This window comes from Scophthalmus maximus, chromosome 7 (genome assembly GCF_022379125.1).
Source record: "Scophthalmus maximus strain ysfricsl-2021 chromosome 7, ASM2237912v1, whole genome shotgun sequence".
Lineage (NCBI taxonomy): Eukaryota > Metazoa > Chordata > Actinopteri > Pleuronectiformes > Scophthalmidae > Scophthalmus > Scophthalmus maximus.
The window spans coordinates 4,391,339-4,411,053 of record NC_061521.1 but is presented as its reverse complement, the minus strand read 5'-3'; the positions used below and the strand labels follow the sequence as shown (position 1 = coordinate 4,411,053).

The 19,715-nt window shown below is 41.9% G+C and overlaps 2 protein-coding genes across 5 annotated transcripts; both read left to right on the top strand.

The window, feature by feature from the left end:
* Window positions 1–19: 19 nt before the first annotated feature.
* Window positions 20–8,117, top strand: asb15a (ankyrin repeat and SOCS box containing 15a). Of its 4 annotated transcripts, none has more exons than XM_047333590.1 (11): window positions 20–105; window positions 814–891; window positions 1,344–1,451; window positions 1,552–1,589; window positions 2,466–2,597; window positions 3,164–3,322; window positions 3,462–3,707; window positions 4,364–4,535; window positions 5,951–6,491; window positions 6,966–7,119; window positions 7,222–8,117. In XM_047333590.1, the coding sequence occupies exons 3-11, from the start codon at window positions 1,348–1,350 to the stop codon at window positions 7,377–7,379; spliced, it is 1,704 nt and encodes a 567-aa protein (XP_047189546.1). In that variant the 5' UTR covers window positions 20–105; window positions 814–891; window positions 1,344–1,347; the 3' UTR covers window positions 7,380–8,117. The 4 variants fall into 4 exon arrangements, with proteins under 4 accessions (XP_047189546.1, XP_047189544.1, XP_047189545.1 ...); XM_047333588.1 differs by having other exon boundaries at window positions 3,462–3,728; XM_047333589.1 differs by lacking the exon at window positions 814–891 and having other exon boundaries at window positions 32–105; window positions 3,462–3,728.
* Window positions 8,118–11,973: 3,856 nt separating this feature from the next.
* On the top strand, window positions 11,974–15,981 carry lmod2a (leiomodin 2 (cardiac) a). Its single transcript, XM_035643669.2, has 3 exons — window positions 11,974–12,521; window positions 13,235–14,452; window positions 15,589–15,981. Exons 1-3 carry the CDS (start codon window positions 12,246–12,248, stop codon window positions 15,610–15,612), a joined length of 1,518 nt encoding a protein of 505 aa, XP_035499562.1. The 5' UTR covers window positions 11,974–12,245; the 3' UTR covers window positions 15,613–15,981.
* The last annotated feature ends 3,734 nt before the right edge of the window (window positions 15,982–19,715 follow it).

The window sequence follows — 19,715 nt, the reverse complement described above, 5'->3', positions numbered from 1 at the left end:
CTGGGTTTGTGTGTGTGTGTGTTGGGGGGCAGCTAAGCCATGACACAAACACCGTGCCGCTGCTGCTGTTGCTTCGTCCTCCTAATTTCAGCTCTAATTTATCAGGTAAGAAGGATGAGATTTAGATTTTATTACATTTCAGATACATTTTGCAGATTCTCCTTAACACAATGATGTAAAATTCTTAAAGCTGTGAAATCTTTGAGGTGACTGGGTGACCATTGTTATATCTGATCAACAATAAGGAGGTCAGAGGTTAAATGAGCTGGGAAAACAAACCACTCAGGAAGGAGATATTTTGAGTGTCAGCCTCACAGTTTACATCAGGGCAAACTGAATGTATTTGAACAGTGGCTCTGTGCTCAAACACTCGTATGCTTATTGATACTTGAGAGCTATGTCAGTGGTGGAAAGTACTTTAATCCACTCCTATACAAATCTGAGTTACCTCATTTTGATAATTCCATGCTCTGCTAATTTATCCTTGTACTTCACCACAGGTCAGGGGGAAATACTAGACAGACGTACAGACACTTTATGGATTCCGAGGGAAACTCACATCATTTAAAACTAGCTGAGAGCTGTAGTTACTCATTACTTTACAAATGAAGGAGGGGCAGCCCTTCTTTACATATTACTGTCAGTAGTCAACGTCTTTCACAGCATCTTACTGTGCCTCTCACACTCTCAGTTCAAATATTAGCTCCACAGTCAGTTCATGTTCCATATGGTTCCAAATAGAACTGACCAAGTGTGTGTGTGTGTGCGTGTCAAATAGGACAAGTTTTTCGTGTCTTTCCTGTCTCTCTGCAGGCTACATGGTCTGCTGACCTCCTGCTCAAGACCAACTTATGCATAAGACCCTCTCTGTTTTTAGCTGAGTGTGACTTGGTGAGATGCCATGCTTTGCATTCAGCTGCGCTCACAGCAGTAGTTTGAGCTGCAGGGGCGACTGAAGCAATAAATTGTAGCTTGAATTTGACTCCATTGCAGGCCAACCATACCCTCAGACCACTGGTTCTGCCAACTAACCCTGTGTGTTGATGCAACAAGTACCTAAGACAAGTAATACATTCGTCAACTATGTTCATATGGGGCCTAGGGTGGGACACTTATCCAGATTACGACATGCTAATATTTGTGACTGACCTGCAAATATGAAAGAAAAAAAAGGTTCACAGTATAGTACTCACACAGGACATTTTCCTGTATCCAGTACTTTTAATGCTCTAAGTACATTTTCCTGAGTATACTTACATACTTTTACTCAAGTGACATTTTCAATAGAGGAATTTTACTTGGGAAGTTGCATTAAACCTAAGTAGACTGTTCATGTCATCTAGGGGGATGGATACAGCTGATGACACGGATGAAGATGAACTTCTGGACTATGATGTTCAGATGATCATTCAGGAGTCGTGTCAGAGAGAACACCTGACAAGATCAGGCAGGTACAGCAAGAAACCAGCTTCATCATCTAAATTAAAGTTTGACTTGATGCATTTATATATATATATATATAAAACTTTATCTACCTGTTTGTACATTTAGGGGTGGAGCTCTGAAGCTTGCAGATGCCATTGGACAAGGTAAATGTCACATACAGTACTGTGTATTTTAATAAACTACATAAAAATTGCAAGGATATTAAAGTTATTTTGTGAACGATTACAATTTCTGTGTCCTCACTTCCTGAGACCAGTGGGGACCTAAACACAACAGAAACATATTTCCGTCCCATTTTGTGATATAATGCTGAAATGCATAACAGCACTTGCGACTGAAATTTTACAGATTCATTGATGCATTATTTACAGGTGGTGATATCTTTGTGATTTAGGCAACAGCTGACCTTCCTAGGCCCCCTGCAGTTACAGGCACACACGTGTAGACAAGCAGCTGGAATACCTGTCTTTAAAACCACAGCCAGCTGAGCCTGAATGACTCAGAAGTAAATCTATTTATTATCTATATATTTCATTCATAATGGGCCATTACCTTGTCTGATTGCAACAACTAATATGCATGAAACTGCTAAGAGAAAAATAAACATTTCTCAATAAGCTCCATTTGCAAAAAGACCTAAACTTAACCCAAGTGGAGCCCAAAGCTTTATACAACAAATTGTTGGAGTCCAACTCTGAACTTCAGACTTTTTCAGGGCCCACTGGTTTTGGGCTTGGTAGAAAAACTCCTGAAGGATTCCAAGGGAGATAGCATATCCAGCTGTCTAATAAAATGTTGAGGGTACGAGACTGTGTACATATAAAAAACACAATACTGTTCCTACTGTTAAAGTGACTGTTTGCACCATGTGAACACATAAAGTTCAGGAAGTACCATGGCTGCTGGGAAATGTGTTCCTGGTTTGAGGAGAAAGTCAAGGTTTAGCAGTAGGAGCAGATGCCACTGTTTGACTTTCAGAAGTAATAATAAAAAAACCTTACTGAAACTCTTCCTTGCAGGTGACATGCTGGCTCTGCAGGAGCTCTGTGATTTCCCAGCAGCCTTCAGTCAGGTAGATGAGTGCGGCTGGTATCCTCTGCACAGGGCGGCGGTGCAGCCTCTGGTCTCGGTCCTGGAGACTGTGCTGTACGGTGGGTAAGAGGTCCAAACTTCATTTTCACTTGACAGTCAGCAGTGACGAGAACAGGGCAGATGCTGGTGCTGATGCAACACTAGATGCAACACTAGGTGTCAGCACAATGTTTTTCCACCAATTTGCTTGTTTGTTTTTGCTTTTCTACGAACGCTTAAAACAAAAACTCTAAAATTGGCTCTGAAATGAATTACCCCACACCAGTTAATACAGGGTACATTGGTTTTTATTTGATAAAAATATATAAGCTGCTGTAGAAGGACAGTGTCTATGTACATTGCATTCATTTAGCTGACACTTTCGTCCACAGCGACTTACAATATTCAGTTACGTATCAGAGATAGGGCCTGATTTTTAACCATGTCCCGCCCGGGAATCAAAGCCCCGACATTCTGTACCAAAGTGAGCGGCGTAACCCACTAAGCTATACCGCCTGCTTTAATCGATCCATCTGTCTCAGCTTTGAACAACTACTGTTTTCCTGAAGATCTCATAAAAATCCCATGTGATGTTTTTGGTTGAATTCACTGAAGTAACATTAAATCTTTGGTTGTTGTGTTTCAGCGTCTTTCAGTCTGACTCTGGAGGAACAAACTCCGGAGGGTGAGACCTTCCTGACTCTAGCAGTGAAGGCAGGTTTGGTGAAAAATGTGAAGATCCTGCTGGACCATGGAGCGTCTCCTCATACCACCAACAGCAAGAACGAGTCTCCTCTGCTTTTAGGTCAGAATACTGTCAGCCCACTCTGAGTCAGTCTTTGGTCCTTCAAAGCAGACAAGAAGCAATGCTTCAGACAAAACACCTTGGAGAGGTTTTTCGTATCCTCACCATCGGTCGCTCTTCCTCTCTGTCCTCCCTGCAGCAGTCCGAGCTGGATCTCATCAGATGGTTTCCGGTCTGATAACTGGAGGAGCCCTAGTGGAGCAGGTGTGTCTGAAGAAGTGGACAGCCATGCACGAGGCCTCTAGGGCCGGCTGTGTCCACATCATGGAGCTCCTGCTGCAGAACGGAGGGAAGGTTTTGGAGCCGGATCAGCATGGAGTGACCCCACTGGGCATTGCTGCAGAATATAGTCACCCTGAAGTCCTGGAGCTCCTCATCAAACACGGTGAACTAATTTTACTTTTAGGTGTGTTTATTTTCAAATTACACTGTTTCTCAAACCAGCAATGCTCAAAGCTGCACTAGGCAATACATTAATGTTGTCAATGCATGAAAAGAGTCACTTTTTAACAAAAAAATCACAAAAACATTGTGCCCATGATTATCAGAAACTTTCTGGCAATCGGGTCTGAAATGTGTCATGATTTTGGGATTGATAGATTTTGCACTTCATGGTTTGTTTATGTAGGTCATTGGTTGGTTGTGTCAAACTCCAGTCTTACTTAACTCAACATTGCAACCGAAACAAAGGACAAAAGGTCAAATTTGTGGTTTGTAGGCATAAACCTGGATCAGAAAATCCAACATTTACTCTACCATATTATATTGAGTATGTTTACCTGACAGAATATGCTCTTTTTCTGTGACATGAAGTGTACAGCGAATAAAATCATTTAAAAAGAAATTAACAATTTATGAATGAGATATCTACAAGACTGACAAATTTGAATATTTAGAAGAATTTTATCTACTTCAATTTATTAAAGTGATTCTTGAAGAAGCACTGATGAGCAAATATTTTGCTGCCGAGGCTGCGATATCCTGAATGTTTCCAACTTTGTGCACATACTACAAAACTAACTATTCTATTCTCGTGTTAAGGAGCTGATGTAAATGCTCAGGCGCCTAATGGTGACAGCGTCCTCTATGATGCTGCCGGGTCGGGGAATCCAGACTGTATCGACATCCTGCTGCAACACGGAGCAAATCCCAACATTCTCAACCTGAGCTTCCAGCTGCCCATCCACCGGGCAGCGTACGAAGGACGTCTCCTGTGAGTGGGTCAAAGTAACAGAACAGATTTAGGAAGAGAAAGAGAGAGTGAGAGCTATAGAGTAATCAAGAGAAACAACATAGGTATTTGAGTGATACCTGGGCCATGTGCCACTACTATTTATTGTTAATAGAGAAAGATGTTGTGATTTATTGATGTATTATTGATTATCAGCCACTTAATACTGAATGGTAATCCCTTAATAACACACAGGCTCAAACACAAGACAGTTTCCAGTGGTATAACAAGGTGCACACAACAGAAGCAGACATGCAAATATTGCAGCACTAACAAAGAATGTCCAGGATGAAATCTCAAATGTGATGGATCCATTGTTTTTGGTATTGATGCTATAGAAGCTAGTATCGATACTCAAAAACACTCTAGACACTCTCACGGCCACACAGAAAATCTCCAAATTGTATCTATTCATTTTGTGCACATGGAGACAACCTTTCAAGCTCGTTTGTTTAAATCGCAACCAGTTTATGAAATATGTTTTGATTTGTGTACATGGACAGGTTTTTCTTAAATTGTGTTTCCTAAAATATTAATATGCAGCGACAACAGCAATTTTACACTTATTTATAGTTCTGCTCAGATATTTAGATTAAGGTTAGTGAAAGATGGTGGTCTGGTTTAATACAAAAGACAGACACACCATACCAAAAACACAATCTTTCCCATAACATAATCATAGTGTTTCTGTTGCCTGAACCACAAACAGGACTTGGGGTGCAAACTCCAGTCTTTGATGTCACAGTCATGTGCTTTCTGCTCCCGCTATCCACCATGTCTCCAATTATAATACATTAGTATCAAAGTTGTGCTGACTGTCAAGAAATGTAAACAATGTCTCTGTGTTCACAAAAAAAAATTACAAATCTTATTGTGAGTCCTTTCAACAAACAAAAATTGAGCATAACATTAGTTCAGACAGGCCATGAGGTCAAGTTCAGCCAGTATTATTATTGATGCCTGCTCTTTTTGCGCAGTTGTTTTTGAGCTGCTGCTCTCCCTGACTCACATTCCATGAAAGTTCCATCAGCCTCGATCACTGCACGGCATTTCAGAATGTCACCAAGCAAGAATATGTGGAAAGGAGATTTAATTCTTGTATGTTTTGTTTTCTTGTGCATGTGTAACGGTGGTCCAGCCAGTCGAGTGTGAGCAATGAATTGTGTGTAGACCTCACTTGTGCACACGATAAAAAACATGCTAGCGGCCAATATAGCACCTGTTAATTTTAGCTCCCTTGGTAGAGCACCCGTCTCCAATGCGGAGGTCAGGGGTTCAAAGCCGCCCCGTGACACATGATAGAGTCATCCCCCCTCTGCTTTTTTCACAAACCGCACCCTGGTGGTCCTGACTGAAGTTCCTCTGAAATAATCTACTTTTGTACTTTCCTTCATCAGAGCTTTGAGAATTTTGATCCCAATCACTACTCGGCGGGCCCTGCGGTTGTCCGGCCACAGTCCCGTCCACTCTGCGGCTGACGGAGGCCACGCTCACTGCCTGGAGCTGCTACTGCAGAAAGGTTTCGACGTCAACGTGCTGTTAGCCCCTCACATCTCTGAAAACTACGGGGACATGAGGAGAAGCCCGCTATATTTCACTGTCTCCAACGGGGACGCTACCTGTACCAAGATACTGCTCAAGTCAGGAGCCAAACCCGACCTGGACCCGCTACGCTGCCTCCTGGTGGCGGTTAGGTCGGGATACTACGAGATAGTGAAGTTGCTGCTGGCGGCCAAAGCAGATGTGAACTGTTATTTCACAGTGGTGAATGACACCATGTTTCCCACAGCGCTGCAGTACTGCATGAAGGATGAGGTGATGATGAGGCTGCTGCTCAACAATGGCTACAATGCTGAAAAGTGTTTTTATTGTAACCATGATGACAACTGGGATGAGCTGATTGAGTCTGACGCACAGCATCAAGAGGAAAAAGTTGCTGTGAGTTTTCTTCTTACCCTATAAGTTATAAGTAAAATGATGTCCAAAAGCATGAAACTGGATTTTTTTGTTGTTATTTACCATGAATATATTCAAATTGCAAAGACCGAACTATTGTATTGGCAGTCAAACAAACTGCAAGTATCCTGAGTCATTCATCAAACTAAAAGGTCAAACATTTTGTTGTTCCAGCTTCAATGTCTTATATGATATTAAACTTAAAGAGTGATCTGCTGGCCATACAAAATCTAAGCTGTGTGAAACTATGATAGGCATTTTGCATCCATCAATAATGAAAATAATTGGAATTTGTCTCAAGTCCCACTGTTGACCTCTAGAAGCTGCATTGTTCATTTATGACCTTCAAGAATATAAAGATTAATTTTTCTAATGTAAATTCTACAAACAATAAATAAGATTGCAGTCTCAGGTGAGCCTCATTGTCTGTGTCATATGATCTCCTCTGTTGTCCAGTTTTGTGATTTTGTCAGCGTCTCCTGGCTGGTGAACCTAGCGGGCCGAGTTGTGTCCATCCTCCTCGAATACGTCGGCCCAGTTTCTCTCTGCGACAAACTGACAAAGATCTTGGAGAAACACAAAGAGTGGCATCACATTCACAGGAGCATGCGTGAGTTAACTGCGGATCAAAAAAAACAATCAGATTAAAGAGTTGCTGTTACAGACACGCGTGGTGTCGAGTTGGTACAAACCACTGTCCTCTGTGATTTAGGAAACCCTTGCTCTCTGTCTCACCTGAGCAGAGTGGTGGTACGGAAACACCTGAGCTGCAGCAACATGACGTCTATCCAGCTGCCCAACAGGCTGAAGGACTACCTGCTGTTCAAAGATAATGACCTGTACTCCAGAGTCATCTGCAGGGAGAACTGAGGGGACGAGGACATCTCTCTGATATACTGAGTCTTAAGTGTGACATTTATCAATTTACTCCCTAATGTCTTATTCATAATCTCTCTCTCTCTCTCTATATATATATATATATATATATATATATATATATATATATATATATATATATGTATTTTAATTATTGTCTTTGCTCTGCAGACATGTAAGATCTACTCTGAACCAACTTAGTAAAACTCAGTGGATTTGCAGGAATTATTACTAACTCATTCAACCAAGTACAAACCCTGTCTGAAAGTGAATATGTGTTATGTGTTGAGTCTGTAGCATGAATATGGTTGCAGAAATCTGTAATTATGTGTTGAGGAACTGATTTGTTGTGGAAACTTATTTTCACAACAGCAACCAAAAAGAATATTGGTTTAATTCGGTATGTTTAAATGTTTTCCTATTATTCTTTCCCACTTGTGTTTGTAAATGGGTGGACAAAATATCAGAAATAGATGTCAATATAATCTGGTCCAGTTTAACACCACTGCAAATTACAACCTCTATTATATAGTGTAACTAGAAGAGGTCACTCAATAGAGTGCAGATCTCTGCGACGCAACATATGTTCAAGCATACTGTATTCTAATTCCACCACACCTGCCGGATGCAACCAGTGGAGATTTTAGCCTTTTGGGTAAAAAAATGTTCAGTATAGTCTCGGCTGTCTTATCTACATTTATGCAAATTTTTTAATAAATTGTTTTTTTTGTAGTCTCAGTTTATTTTAAAATGCATTTAACAGTGTAATGGTTTTGTGGTGAGGGTCATGGGTTCACCTAACTGTAGAAGCTTAATAACCATTAGAGGAGACAAGAAATTGGACCATGTCTACACCAACATGACTGATGCTTACAAAGCCGACCCCTCCAGCAACTAGGTCAATCAGACCACCTCTCATTGTACCTTCTACCCAAGTACTCGTCACTCATCAGATGTGTGAAACCCACATCGAGGACAGTCAAAGTCTGGCCAGAGGGAGCAGACTCTGAACTTCTGCAGCATTTTCAAAACACTGACTGGAGTGTGTTTGCCACTCAGACCACCCTTGACTCCCACACAAACAATGACGCATACGCCTCCTCCGTTTTGAACTGTATCAACTCCAACATCAACAGTGTCAGCACCGTCAAACTGATTACCACATTCCCTAATCAGAAGCCATGGATGAACAAAGAGGTCCGACTCCTGCTGAAGGCACGTGACGTTGCCCTCAGGTGATGCTCGGGCCTATAGCTCATCCAGGGCTAACCTGAAGAGGGGCATCAAAAATGCCAAGCACAACCACAAGCTAAGGATTGAGGAGCACTTCAAGAACAACTCTAACCCCCGACGCATGTGGCAAGGCATCCAGGCCATCACAAACAACAAACCTACTAACACCTCCCCCCCATCCAGCAATGCCTCCCTACCTGATGAGCTTAACCATTTCAATGGCCGCTTTGACAGGGACAACAAGGAGGTAGTCATCAAGGCTGTGCCCCCTGCAGACCACCAGCCCCTCACACTCTCCCCCACCGAGGTGTGTGCAGCACGGAGCAGGACTAATGCATGGAAAGCTGCCGGTCCTGATGGCATCCCTGGACGCGTCCTCATGGCCTGTCCTGTGCAGTTGACTGAGGTCTGGACTGACATAATCAACCTGTCTCTAGCCCAAGCAGCTGTCCCTGCATGTTTTAAAACCACCTCCATCGTGCCGGTGCTAAAACAGTCCACTGCAGCGAGCCATAAGGACTTCCGCCCAGTTGCACTTACCCCCATCATCACTAAGTGCTTTGAGAGGCTGGTCCTAGCTCACCTCAAAACCTGTTTACCACCCACAATCGACCCCTTCCAATTCGCCCAACCGCCAGAACAGGAGGATGCCATCTCCACGGCACTACACTCCGCTCTCTACCACCTTGACAACAGTAACACCTATGTGAGAATGCTGTTCATCGACTTCAGTTCAGCATTCAACACCTTCATCCCCTCCAAATTGATCACCAAACTCAGCGACCTGGGCATCCCACAGGGCTGTGTGCTGAGCCCTCTCCTTTACTCGCTCTTCCCTACAACTGCACACCTGTACATAGTTCAAACACCATTGTTAAGTTCGCAAATGACACAACAGTGATTGGTTTCATCAGCAACAACGATGAGTCAGGCTACAGGAAGGAGGTCCAGCACCTAACAGCGTGGTATGCCGACAACAACCTGGTTCTCAACACCAAGAAGACCAGAGAGCTCTTTGCGGACTACAGAAAGTCTAAAGGTGGCACAAACTCCCCCATCCGTGTCAACGGGATGGAGGTTGAGCTTGTCACCAGGTTCAAGTTTATGGGAGTCCACATCTCAGAGGACCTTCTTGGACCCTCAACACCTCTACTCTGATCAAGAAGACTCAACAGCGTCTCTTTTTCCTGAGGAGACTAAAGAAGGTCCATTTGTCTCCTCAGATTCTGGTGAACTTCTACTGGTGCACATCGGTAGCATGCTTACCAACTGTGTCACAGTATGGTATGACAACTGCTCTGTTTCTGACTGGAAAGCACTGCAGAGGGTGGTGAAAACTGCCCAACGCATCACCGGTACCTCACTCCCCTCCATTGAGGCTGTCCAGAGCAAGCGATGTCTGCGAAAGGCGTGCAGCATCGTCAAAGACTGTTCTCACCCCAACCACAGACTATTCACCCTCTTCCCCTCCGGGAGACGCTACAGGTCTCTTCGTACCCAGACCAGCAGGTTCAGGGGAAGCTTTTTCCCTGCGGCTGTCACCCTACTGAACTTTACACCTTGGTTATAACCATCCAACCAACGATAACCCCCACCCCTGGACATTGCACTAATCCATACTATTCTATATCCCACCTATAGTACTCTATTTTTATACTGTACATACTGCCTATCTATACTGCTCTTATAATTACTGTACATATACTGTATATACCCTGTATATACCCTTACCTGTACTCCATACTTTACTGTATATATCTCTCTATATTGTTTCATTACATGTACATACTCTGCACTTTACTGCTTTTTGCACTTCTGGTTAGATGCTAACTGCATTTCGTTATCTATGTACTTGTACTCTGCACTTAATAAAGTGCCAATAAAGTTTAATCTAATCTAATCTAATCTAATTACATATTTCATCCTGGATTTGTGCTTCGGACATGGCTGACATTGTGTCCTCACCCCACATATCAGCAGTTATGAGTTTCATAGATGTCCTATTTAGTTTTTTCCACACTTCTCTCTACCTCTCTAGAGTCAGATGAGGGGCATCATGGCCCTGGCTGCAGCAATTCATTTGTATCTCACTGAACACTTTATAAGACAGGCATGTGACTACACACCCTCAGTTTTTACATGATAAATTAATCAATTATCAATAAACAACCAAGACAATCAAAACAATTCATATACTACCTTACCCTTATTTTTTGATTAAAATATTTGGGAGTAAACTCCTCTGCACCAGGACCATCTATCATCAGCTGATTTAACTGCTGCTGTAGGGATCAGAGACTCCAAGGGCTTCTGTTCCCTACTCTGACATGACGACAGCTGCAAAGGTCATAACAGAGGTACCATAGCCTCCTCCATCTGTGTTCCTTCATTTAGGAGTATTGTTTCATTTGGCGGTCGCCCTGGGAGTGTTTGGGGGGCAAAAACCTCTCTTATCTCGGGTCACCTAAATCCTAGGCCTGGTCTTGGTATGCTTCATATGAGGTGCTTGTTGAATTGATCGACAGCTTCTGAAAACACTTTTTTCGGTGGTACAATCAGGAGATTATCTTTGTAATGAACAATAAAAAATTCAGGTACTCTATCCGGTATTAGGTTTATTTATTGGCATCTTGTTATCATTGCACAATGATACACATTAGAACAGGAACCTTTCCTTGATGGCGCAGAACTGAGGTTACAGGCTCTGTTGTTGCTAAATAAAACCTTATGGAGAGATTTTGTGAAAAGGAGGACAGTGAAGGCATCATTTCTTGAATTAAAATGTTTCTATTCAGCAGAACACCCATGAATCTCAAAAATGGAAAAAAAAGGTATTTCCAACTGAATGGTTGAAACGTGCAGCAGGCACCAGCCCGCTGCTTTGTTTTTTATAACTGAACCTGATTCCCTTGTGGATCTGCACAGCTGGTTGATTGACACTAATCAGCAATAATCTAGGTCAAAGGTCAACTTTACTGCAAAGTTTAGGATGACATACACATACATGTAACATGATCCATCTTGTTGAACATGCTCAAGCAATGGATGCGTGTTGTCAAGCAATGGATTATTACTGTAAAGTGTCACATGTCAGTCTGTCCATACTTGATGTTGTTGTGTCTTGGTGTAAACATCAGCCAGCCAGCCACTGCACTGTACACAATCCCATCGTCCTCAGGGAGAACAAGTGTTTCCCTGACAACACCACAACCCCGCCGTGTTTCTGTTCCCTGACATGTTACATAAGGCTGCAGCGCTTCATCTCCGATGTCTCTCCACAGAGTTTAGCCCCCTTCATGTCTTTCGAGGCACGAATCACTGATGAGCTCTCAGCGCAGGCCACTCAAAGGGCTCACATTCCTGCCTATCGCATTGAACCCCCCCATCTAACACCCTAAAAAAAGACAGAGCCATCAGCGGCATGGCGGCCCTCCTCTTTCTCCCTGTCGGGTCCTCTGGCAGATGGAACCAGCAGATGAACAACGAGTTGCCAGTCACCCACAGCATAAGAAACAGAGAACAGCCTAAGAAAAGTTTTATCAAGTATAGGGAGAAGTAAACATACAAGGATAGGAGATAAAGTTAGAAATTTAAGCATTTGGAGAGTCCTATAACCTGAACTGAACAATGAGTTCCTTTGGGTACAGCAGAGAGCTGAAGAAGTACGAGGAGGTAGAAGAAGATGAGCTGCTTGCCACTCTATCCTCTGAGGAGCTCCAGGAGCTGGAGAGGGAGTTGGCAGACCTCGACCCAGACGATAACGTGCCCATCGGCCTGAGGCAGAAAGACCAGACCACCAAAACCCCAACGGGCACTTTTGACAGAGACGCTCTGTTGAAATACTGGGAGGATGACAACAAGACACTGCTGGAGGATGACAAGGAGGAGTCCAACGCTGGACAGGTGAGAAGGGACACCACCACTCTACTACACACCAAAGGACAATACCAGCATATTTTGACAAAGTTAAGTTTCAATGGCAGCATCCCTGCTGATAGCCGTCATGCTGAGATTCAAAACATACGATTTTGTCGTAGTTTTGTTATTGTCAAGATGAAATACATTTGAGACACCTCAAATCTCCAAACCTGTAGTGGCATGGGAGAGAGGGAATTTAAATAACATCAAAGAAAAACTGAGGGCAGACATCCTGTCTGACAGAATGTCAACAACATGTAATCTGAAAAGGGTCATAAATGGTTCTGAACCCAAAAAGATTTATCACCACCTGGAAGTCTGGATGTGTATTCCAGACTTCAATAAGTCCTGATTCATATCAGTATAATCATGTGCACAAATAAATTTGGTTTTGCAATGACACTTTTTTACTTACCGGTACTAACCAGTCCTCAAATATAGTCGTATGTAGTCCCCTGTAACCTTAGATGCATTGTGCATTCAAACATAAACCCATTGGTATATTATGATAATTCAGAAAGTTTCATGTGCATCCAGTTGATTAAATTTAGTTGCTGGAAAACGCCCTTAAAATATCTGTCTGAGAAATGCCAGCTTTAATGACTGTCTGGCAGCCATGGAGACAGTTTATAATTAAAGCCAGATGCTGGAGAATGTCAGAGTCCGACCTAATTTTTCTCTCCTGTTATTGTGTGCAGAAGGGCTGGCCAGATAAGAGTAGAGGCGAGCGAGTGTCAGCGAGCAGCAGCTACACTGGGAAGACCCTGGACATTGACAGGAAGAAGATTTCAAATAAGGAGAAGAAAGCGCACAGTACTTTTGTGAAAAATGATGCAAAGGTAGACGAGGTGGAAAAGAAAGATGAGTGTAAAAAGGAGGCTAGAATAGTAAGTAAATGTCCTCAGAAGAATGGCCTGTCAAAAAGCTCAAGGGTTGAACTGAGGTCTGAAACCACAGACCAAAACCTGAATATGGTTTTTGACAGACCGAGTGGGAACCCCATCGTCATCGACAAAACTTTGGAGCAGATTCTGGGTGATGATCCCGTGATGAAAGAAGTCAATCTCAACAACATTGAAGACATCTCCCAGGAGACCTTACTTCGTTTTGCTGAAGCCCTATGCACAAACACCAATGTGCATGTTTTCAGTCTTGCCAACACCCACGCTGATGACCGGGTCGCCTTTGCCATCTCCAAGATGCTCTGTGAGAACTGCTCAATCAGAAACCTGAACATCGAGTCCAACTTTGTGTCGGGTCAAGGCATCCTGGCTCTGCTGGCAGCGTTGCAGCATAACAGGACGCTGATGGAGCTCCGCTTCCACAACCAGAGGCACATCTGTGGGGGTAAGGTGGAGATGGAGATGGTCCAGTTGCTGAGGCAGAACACCACCCTGGTCAAGCTTGGCTACCAGTTTGATCTCCCGGGCCCCAGGATGACGGCGACCAGCATCCTGACACACAACCAGGACCAACAGCGACAGAGGAGGCTTCAACAGAAGAAAGAACAAAGTCCTCTAGAGGTGTCTGCACAAGTTTCTGGTCTATCTGCAGGAGACAGACCATCCAAATTGTCGTCACAATCATCTAAGACTGTTGAAAATCACAACAGAAATCCCCCTCCTCCTGCATCGCTTGACCCACCAACGAGGAAGATCGCCGAAATGGTCAAACAGCAGGAAGGTTCAAATAGCACAAAGGCTCAGGCAAACCCGAGGAAGCCCAAGTCAAAGAAGCTCAAGAATGGCGCCAATGAAAAGGAGAGTGCTGATATTTTCAAAGACCTGAAGAACGCTTTGAAACCATCATCGCACAAGAGAAAAGATGAACCGTCCCATCTGCCACCCCTTCAGAGGTCCAGCCATGATGACCTGATGGCGGCGATTCGTGGAAGCAGCATCAGGTCCTTAAAAAGGGTAAGACTTCCTGTGGTTCCATCACTGACTTATCTGTGAGGGGTTTTGAGGAATTTTGTTTTGCTTTAGTCTAAGCATCAGAGACATAATTTAGCCTCCAAAAGCCATTAGCCCCCCCCCCCCCAGGGTGACTGTCTGCTGTCATCAGACAACAGTATCTGTCGCTCTGTGAATTCCTGGACTCTCAGTCGGGTTAAAAATAGCATGATAGGTTGACTTCTTCACTGCTGTTTGATAAGACGGATGGCGCAGAGAGCTGTATACCAAATGAGCTGAGGAAACTAAGTGTTTGCCAGAAGTAGTCAACTTTATCAATATTGAGCTTTAAGCAACTTGGTTAAAATGAGTACGATAATTGTTCATCACCACGTCTTTAGTGTGTTCTTCTGTTTGTGAGTGACCTTATTTTAGGGTCAAGACTCATGGTTAGGATTTCAGAAGTTGTGAATGGAGTTGGATATTTCAATGTCCTATTGAGTAGTTTATTGAGCATGGATGTAAACCCTTGATATACACAGTTTTTGAATAATGCTAAATTCAATTAAATCAAAATAAATATCAAACCTGGCTGAAATTAATACAGGTGGGTATGATATGATGGTACATTTTTTTAAATGTTCAATTTTTTTAATACCCAACACCAAACTGCAGTTATTAACTTAACAAGGTTCCTAAATAACATTATTTTAGTCGTAATTAATGATAAGTTAGTTGTTGTTAATACTTTCTAATTCACATAATCCTTGTTTTGGCAGAAAAAGAAGCACATTTTTTTAGAAGGATATTTATTTCATGAATGAATTTTTAGCTACCCTATGACCCAAAATATAATGACATTTTCCTTTTCTGGAGATAACAATATTCAAGAAGATGACATAATAATTAACTTATCTCCAAAAAGACGGCTCATCAAAATATTTGAAACAGTGGCCACTACCAGCCTCCATACTAAACTGAAAGGTGTGAAATGTATCTATTTCAGATAAGGCCAGAAGCTGACTGTCTTGATTTGCTCCAGTAAATACAATTTGTTCTGGAATATGATATAAGCTATTGTTTGTCTTGAACATCCACCCAGTCAGTCTAAAAACGGTCTGTATCTGATTATTGTGTGTATGTGATGTTTGTCGTTTCAGGTGTCACCGGAACTCAGCGACTGATCACACCTGGACTTTTCTCACGTTATGTTGATTTTTCTTTCACACCAAAAGCCACTTTTTAACAATATCTTATTGAACACAGTGTAGCAACAGATTGCACTTCTGAATGTTTCAGTCATTGCTGTCATATTTTGTTACAGTGTGAATCATACTGTGAGTACTGATGTGCAGAGAAATATAAGTTTATGTCCATCAACGAAGAATGCACGGAAGCTTTTCAGAAATACAGAAAAAGATGATTCTTTGTTTACGTAAAATTGTGGAAACGTAAATGGATTCACATCTTTAGTTTTCAGTTTCGTCTGCCTCAGGGTCACACTGTTCTGTAAGATGTTTAATAAATAAACTTCTTTTAAATTTTGTATTTGATCAAAAGGCTATGGTGCTTATTTATTTACTAATCTTGCTGTGAGATCATGTTGGTCAGGTTGTTTTGGGGGAATTCTTGTTTACTTTTTTCAGAATTGCATTTTAAGCCCTGATGGAGGCCATTAGAAAGAGATGTGACATGCATCGTATGTGTAGTACCAACTAGGCTGTTACCAGGACACCTCACTTTTTGTGCTAAGCTTTTATATATATTTTTCCTAATAATAATGTTTTACTTGGGTATTTTTTACAAATATTAAATACAATGAATGTGCACTCATTCTCCCCATTTTATTAAATATATGTACATGGGGTACACTCAATGACCCAGGAACAAGACACAATGACCAGCCATCCCCTAGACTGCTCCCACAACATTTGGAGATTCATGTGAAGAGGAAACCAAATTGAATCGTAAATAAAAATGGACACAAAGTGTAGAGATAATGAAAATAATTGGTATTGGACAAGAAAAAATGCAGTTCTGTTAGTTATATTTACTGTGATCTCGATTAAATGTCCCAAAGTGGTAGGGGCGGTACTTGTCAAACTGTAAATACCACATCTGTGTAACTCTTCTGGCTACGCACAGCACCTCTTGAAGGCATCACTACTTGAGTTCATGCAAAAGCTTCATGTCAGTGACCAGAGAGGAGGAGCAGCTCATTGTGTTCTCTGATAGACGCGGCTCAAAGAGGGACCCAACACAACTACAAACTCAAACGGATTAATATGATCAGACTGGAGCAGCTGCTGCTAACTGAGCATCAACACACATACACACACACACACACACACACACACACACAGAGACTTGAATACAAGACAGAGATCCAGACAAGTTTACACTGTACATAACAGGTCATTTGTTTTTAACCATAGCAGGGATTACATAATGGTCTATATATCCCCTTCTGTTTCTGAAAGGTTTTTCTGAGACATTATGATGTCAGAATGAAGCTGACCTTTTGGAGAGAAAATGTCATCTTGGTTTTATCATATCACTACAGAAGCCGAGAACAGCAGTGCTTGCAATTGTTTTTAACGCCATTATCTTGAGAGCGAGTTATTTTCTTGTTATAGCGAGCTATCATAAAGCTCTTGTTTTCACGTGGTATCGAAATAATGACTCGTTATAACAAGATATTAACTCATTATCTCAAGAAAACAAAAGGCTGTTTCCGATCATAACTTAGAATATTTAGCCTATCAAAGAACAGGAGAGCCATGCAAGATGGTATCTTGACAGAAGTAGCTACAAATGTAAGGAGAAGCATTGATGAATTCATCAGAGCGTATTTTAATCATGGCAAAAATTGCATTGTCTTTCCATTCAAGTTTATATTCAGATAAGTCCTCGACATTACAAACAGAGAGACACCACTCTTCAGAGAAGCTCTTGTTACGGCTGGATGTGCGGCAGTGGGCATGGCGCTCTCTCGGTTTCTTGTCTGCTCATCGGTGTCTGCATTTAACCTGTCTCTTCGTCTCCATTTACTTCAATGCCAGTTTATCATAACATTTCATATGCCATATATAATTCGGCCCTGGGACAATAAGCTCTGTTAGGACTGAGTGGACCCAAATATGCAGGACACCAGACTTGAGAGAAGTTTAATAATTTTTTAATAGAAATCCAGGAAAAAGGGGAGGTGGATTTGAGTTGTCGAGCAGGCAGGCAGAGGTTCTGGAGCAAGGCAGGCAGAGATCAGCAGTGGCGTTTATGCTGAGTTCCAGGCTGTGTTCCATGGCACGCCTGTTCTCTATTACACTAAATATTATAAGTTATAAAAGGAAACAACGTTTTGTTTACTCGTGATAATGAGGTTATTATTTCGTTATAACTAGAAAACAAAAGCTTTTCTATCCCGAGATAACGAGATGATAACTTGTCGCAACAAAGGGCGAGCATGTTGGTACATGAAGGCAAACAAGCGACAGGTGACAGCAGAACAGCAAAGCGAAGGTCAACGTAGATGCAGAGGACAGCAAGATGCAGTTGAGTCTTAGTGCCGACAGAACTGATTTCTAATAACCATTTATTTAAATGAGCTCTAAATGAACTGTATGTGTCCAGCTCTCTAACAGTTGCTGGGATGGAAAACATTCTAGTGCAGCGTTTCCAGAGAACGCAGACTGACTGAAGGAACTTGTCCAGAGTGGCATAATGCAGTCACCTCCAGCGGCTCCTCTGTGAACCTGTGTGTAGTTTGTTCTTAAGTTGACAAACTGTCTGAGCAGAGGAGAGGTCAGTTCATGTGTAATCTTGTACATGAGACAAACATCTACTTATTTAATCCTGTTTTCCCAAATCGAATTCGAGTTTTACTTAACGAATTATGTTTATTTGATATTGGGCAATGATGAAAAATAATTGATTTCTTGTCAAGGATTTTTATAGTGTTTGTTTACACAGCAACTGTAAGTTGTTTTAGAGTAGTGGTGCAAGCTTAAGATCAGGTTGATATATATATATATATATATATATATATATATATATATATATATATATACACTATATATAATATGGAAAATGTGACCATATAAAATATGACCATAGAATGCACTTGGAGTACACAGAGTTTCCAATACAGTGTGAGGTATGTACAGTCAGCTTACTACAGTAGTATTGAATTGTTCATAATAGAACAGAACAAGATGAGTAGCTTTGACTGAAATAAGAAAAAATAAACAGATATGAAGGTCTTATTCAGTTATATTCCTTATGTTAATACAATGTGCTTACAGTATAAATATGGCCACAGCGATGTGTCTCTAGCTGGCAGAGAATCAGCAGGGCTTCAGCTCCATCTGTCTGTATATGAATCAGTTTCTAATCCAGTCACTGACATTCATTAAACAGCTGTTCAAAGTAATCGCGGACCCCCCCTCAGGGATGTGTGGGGGTTTACTGTGACTAAGTGACACCCTCATTACAGCATTCAACACCTTTGATAAAATGCCACTTGGATGTTAAGACACATGTTTAATTGGAGGGAAATAAAATCCTCCACCTACAGACTGCTGAGAGACACGGCAGCGTGAGCATCACCACAGTGACTACAATTCAACCGAGGGGGAACATGAATGTACCCTGAACCATGGCCGTCTATATTTGTCAAGACATTTCACTCAAAACCTCATTGAGGAAGAGGAGGCGAGGTCAAGAGATGAAGAATGCAACTATTATTCATACTCTGGGACCTCTGGGGATGAGAAAAAATTGTTTTAATCTTAATCTGACCTCTAGATGGTGAACAGCACCTTCTTAGATTACACACACATTATCTTTCAACATCAATACCATAATTTACCTGCTTTCATCCTTCACGTCAAACTTACTGCCACCTTACATGTTATTAGCCGATTTTGTTGTTGATGTAATTATATGTATCTCATATAGGTTTTCTGTAGCATTTTTAATATCACATGAAAAGTAATTTAATACCGGTTTCACAATCATACCGACAAAAAGTGTGTGGCTAAAATGGCACTGAATAGAGCACATACCTCCACTACGTCCAATTGTCCCCAGAGATTAAATTAATCTGCACCAAACTGCACACATACATATCAGCCACTCTAATTATCCATATGCATTATTCCCCCGAGGAAATCTGTGAAAAAATTGAAAGTGAAAAACATTCCTGGATCCGGCCCTTTATCCGGATTTATGCCAAAACGGGTTCTTTCTGGCCCATGTCCCCATCCTTTCACCAAGTTTCATGGAAATC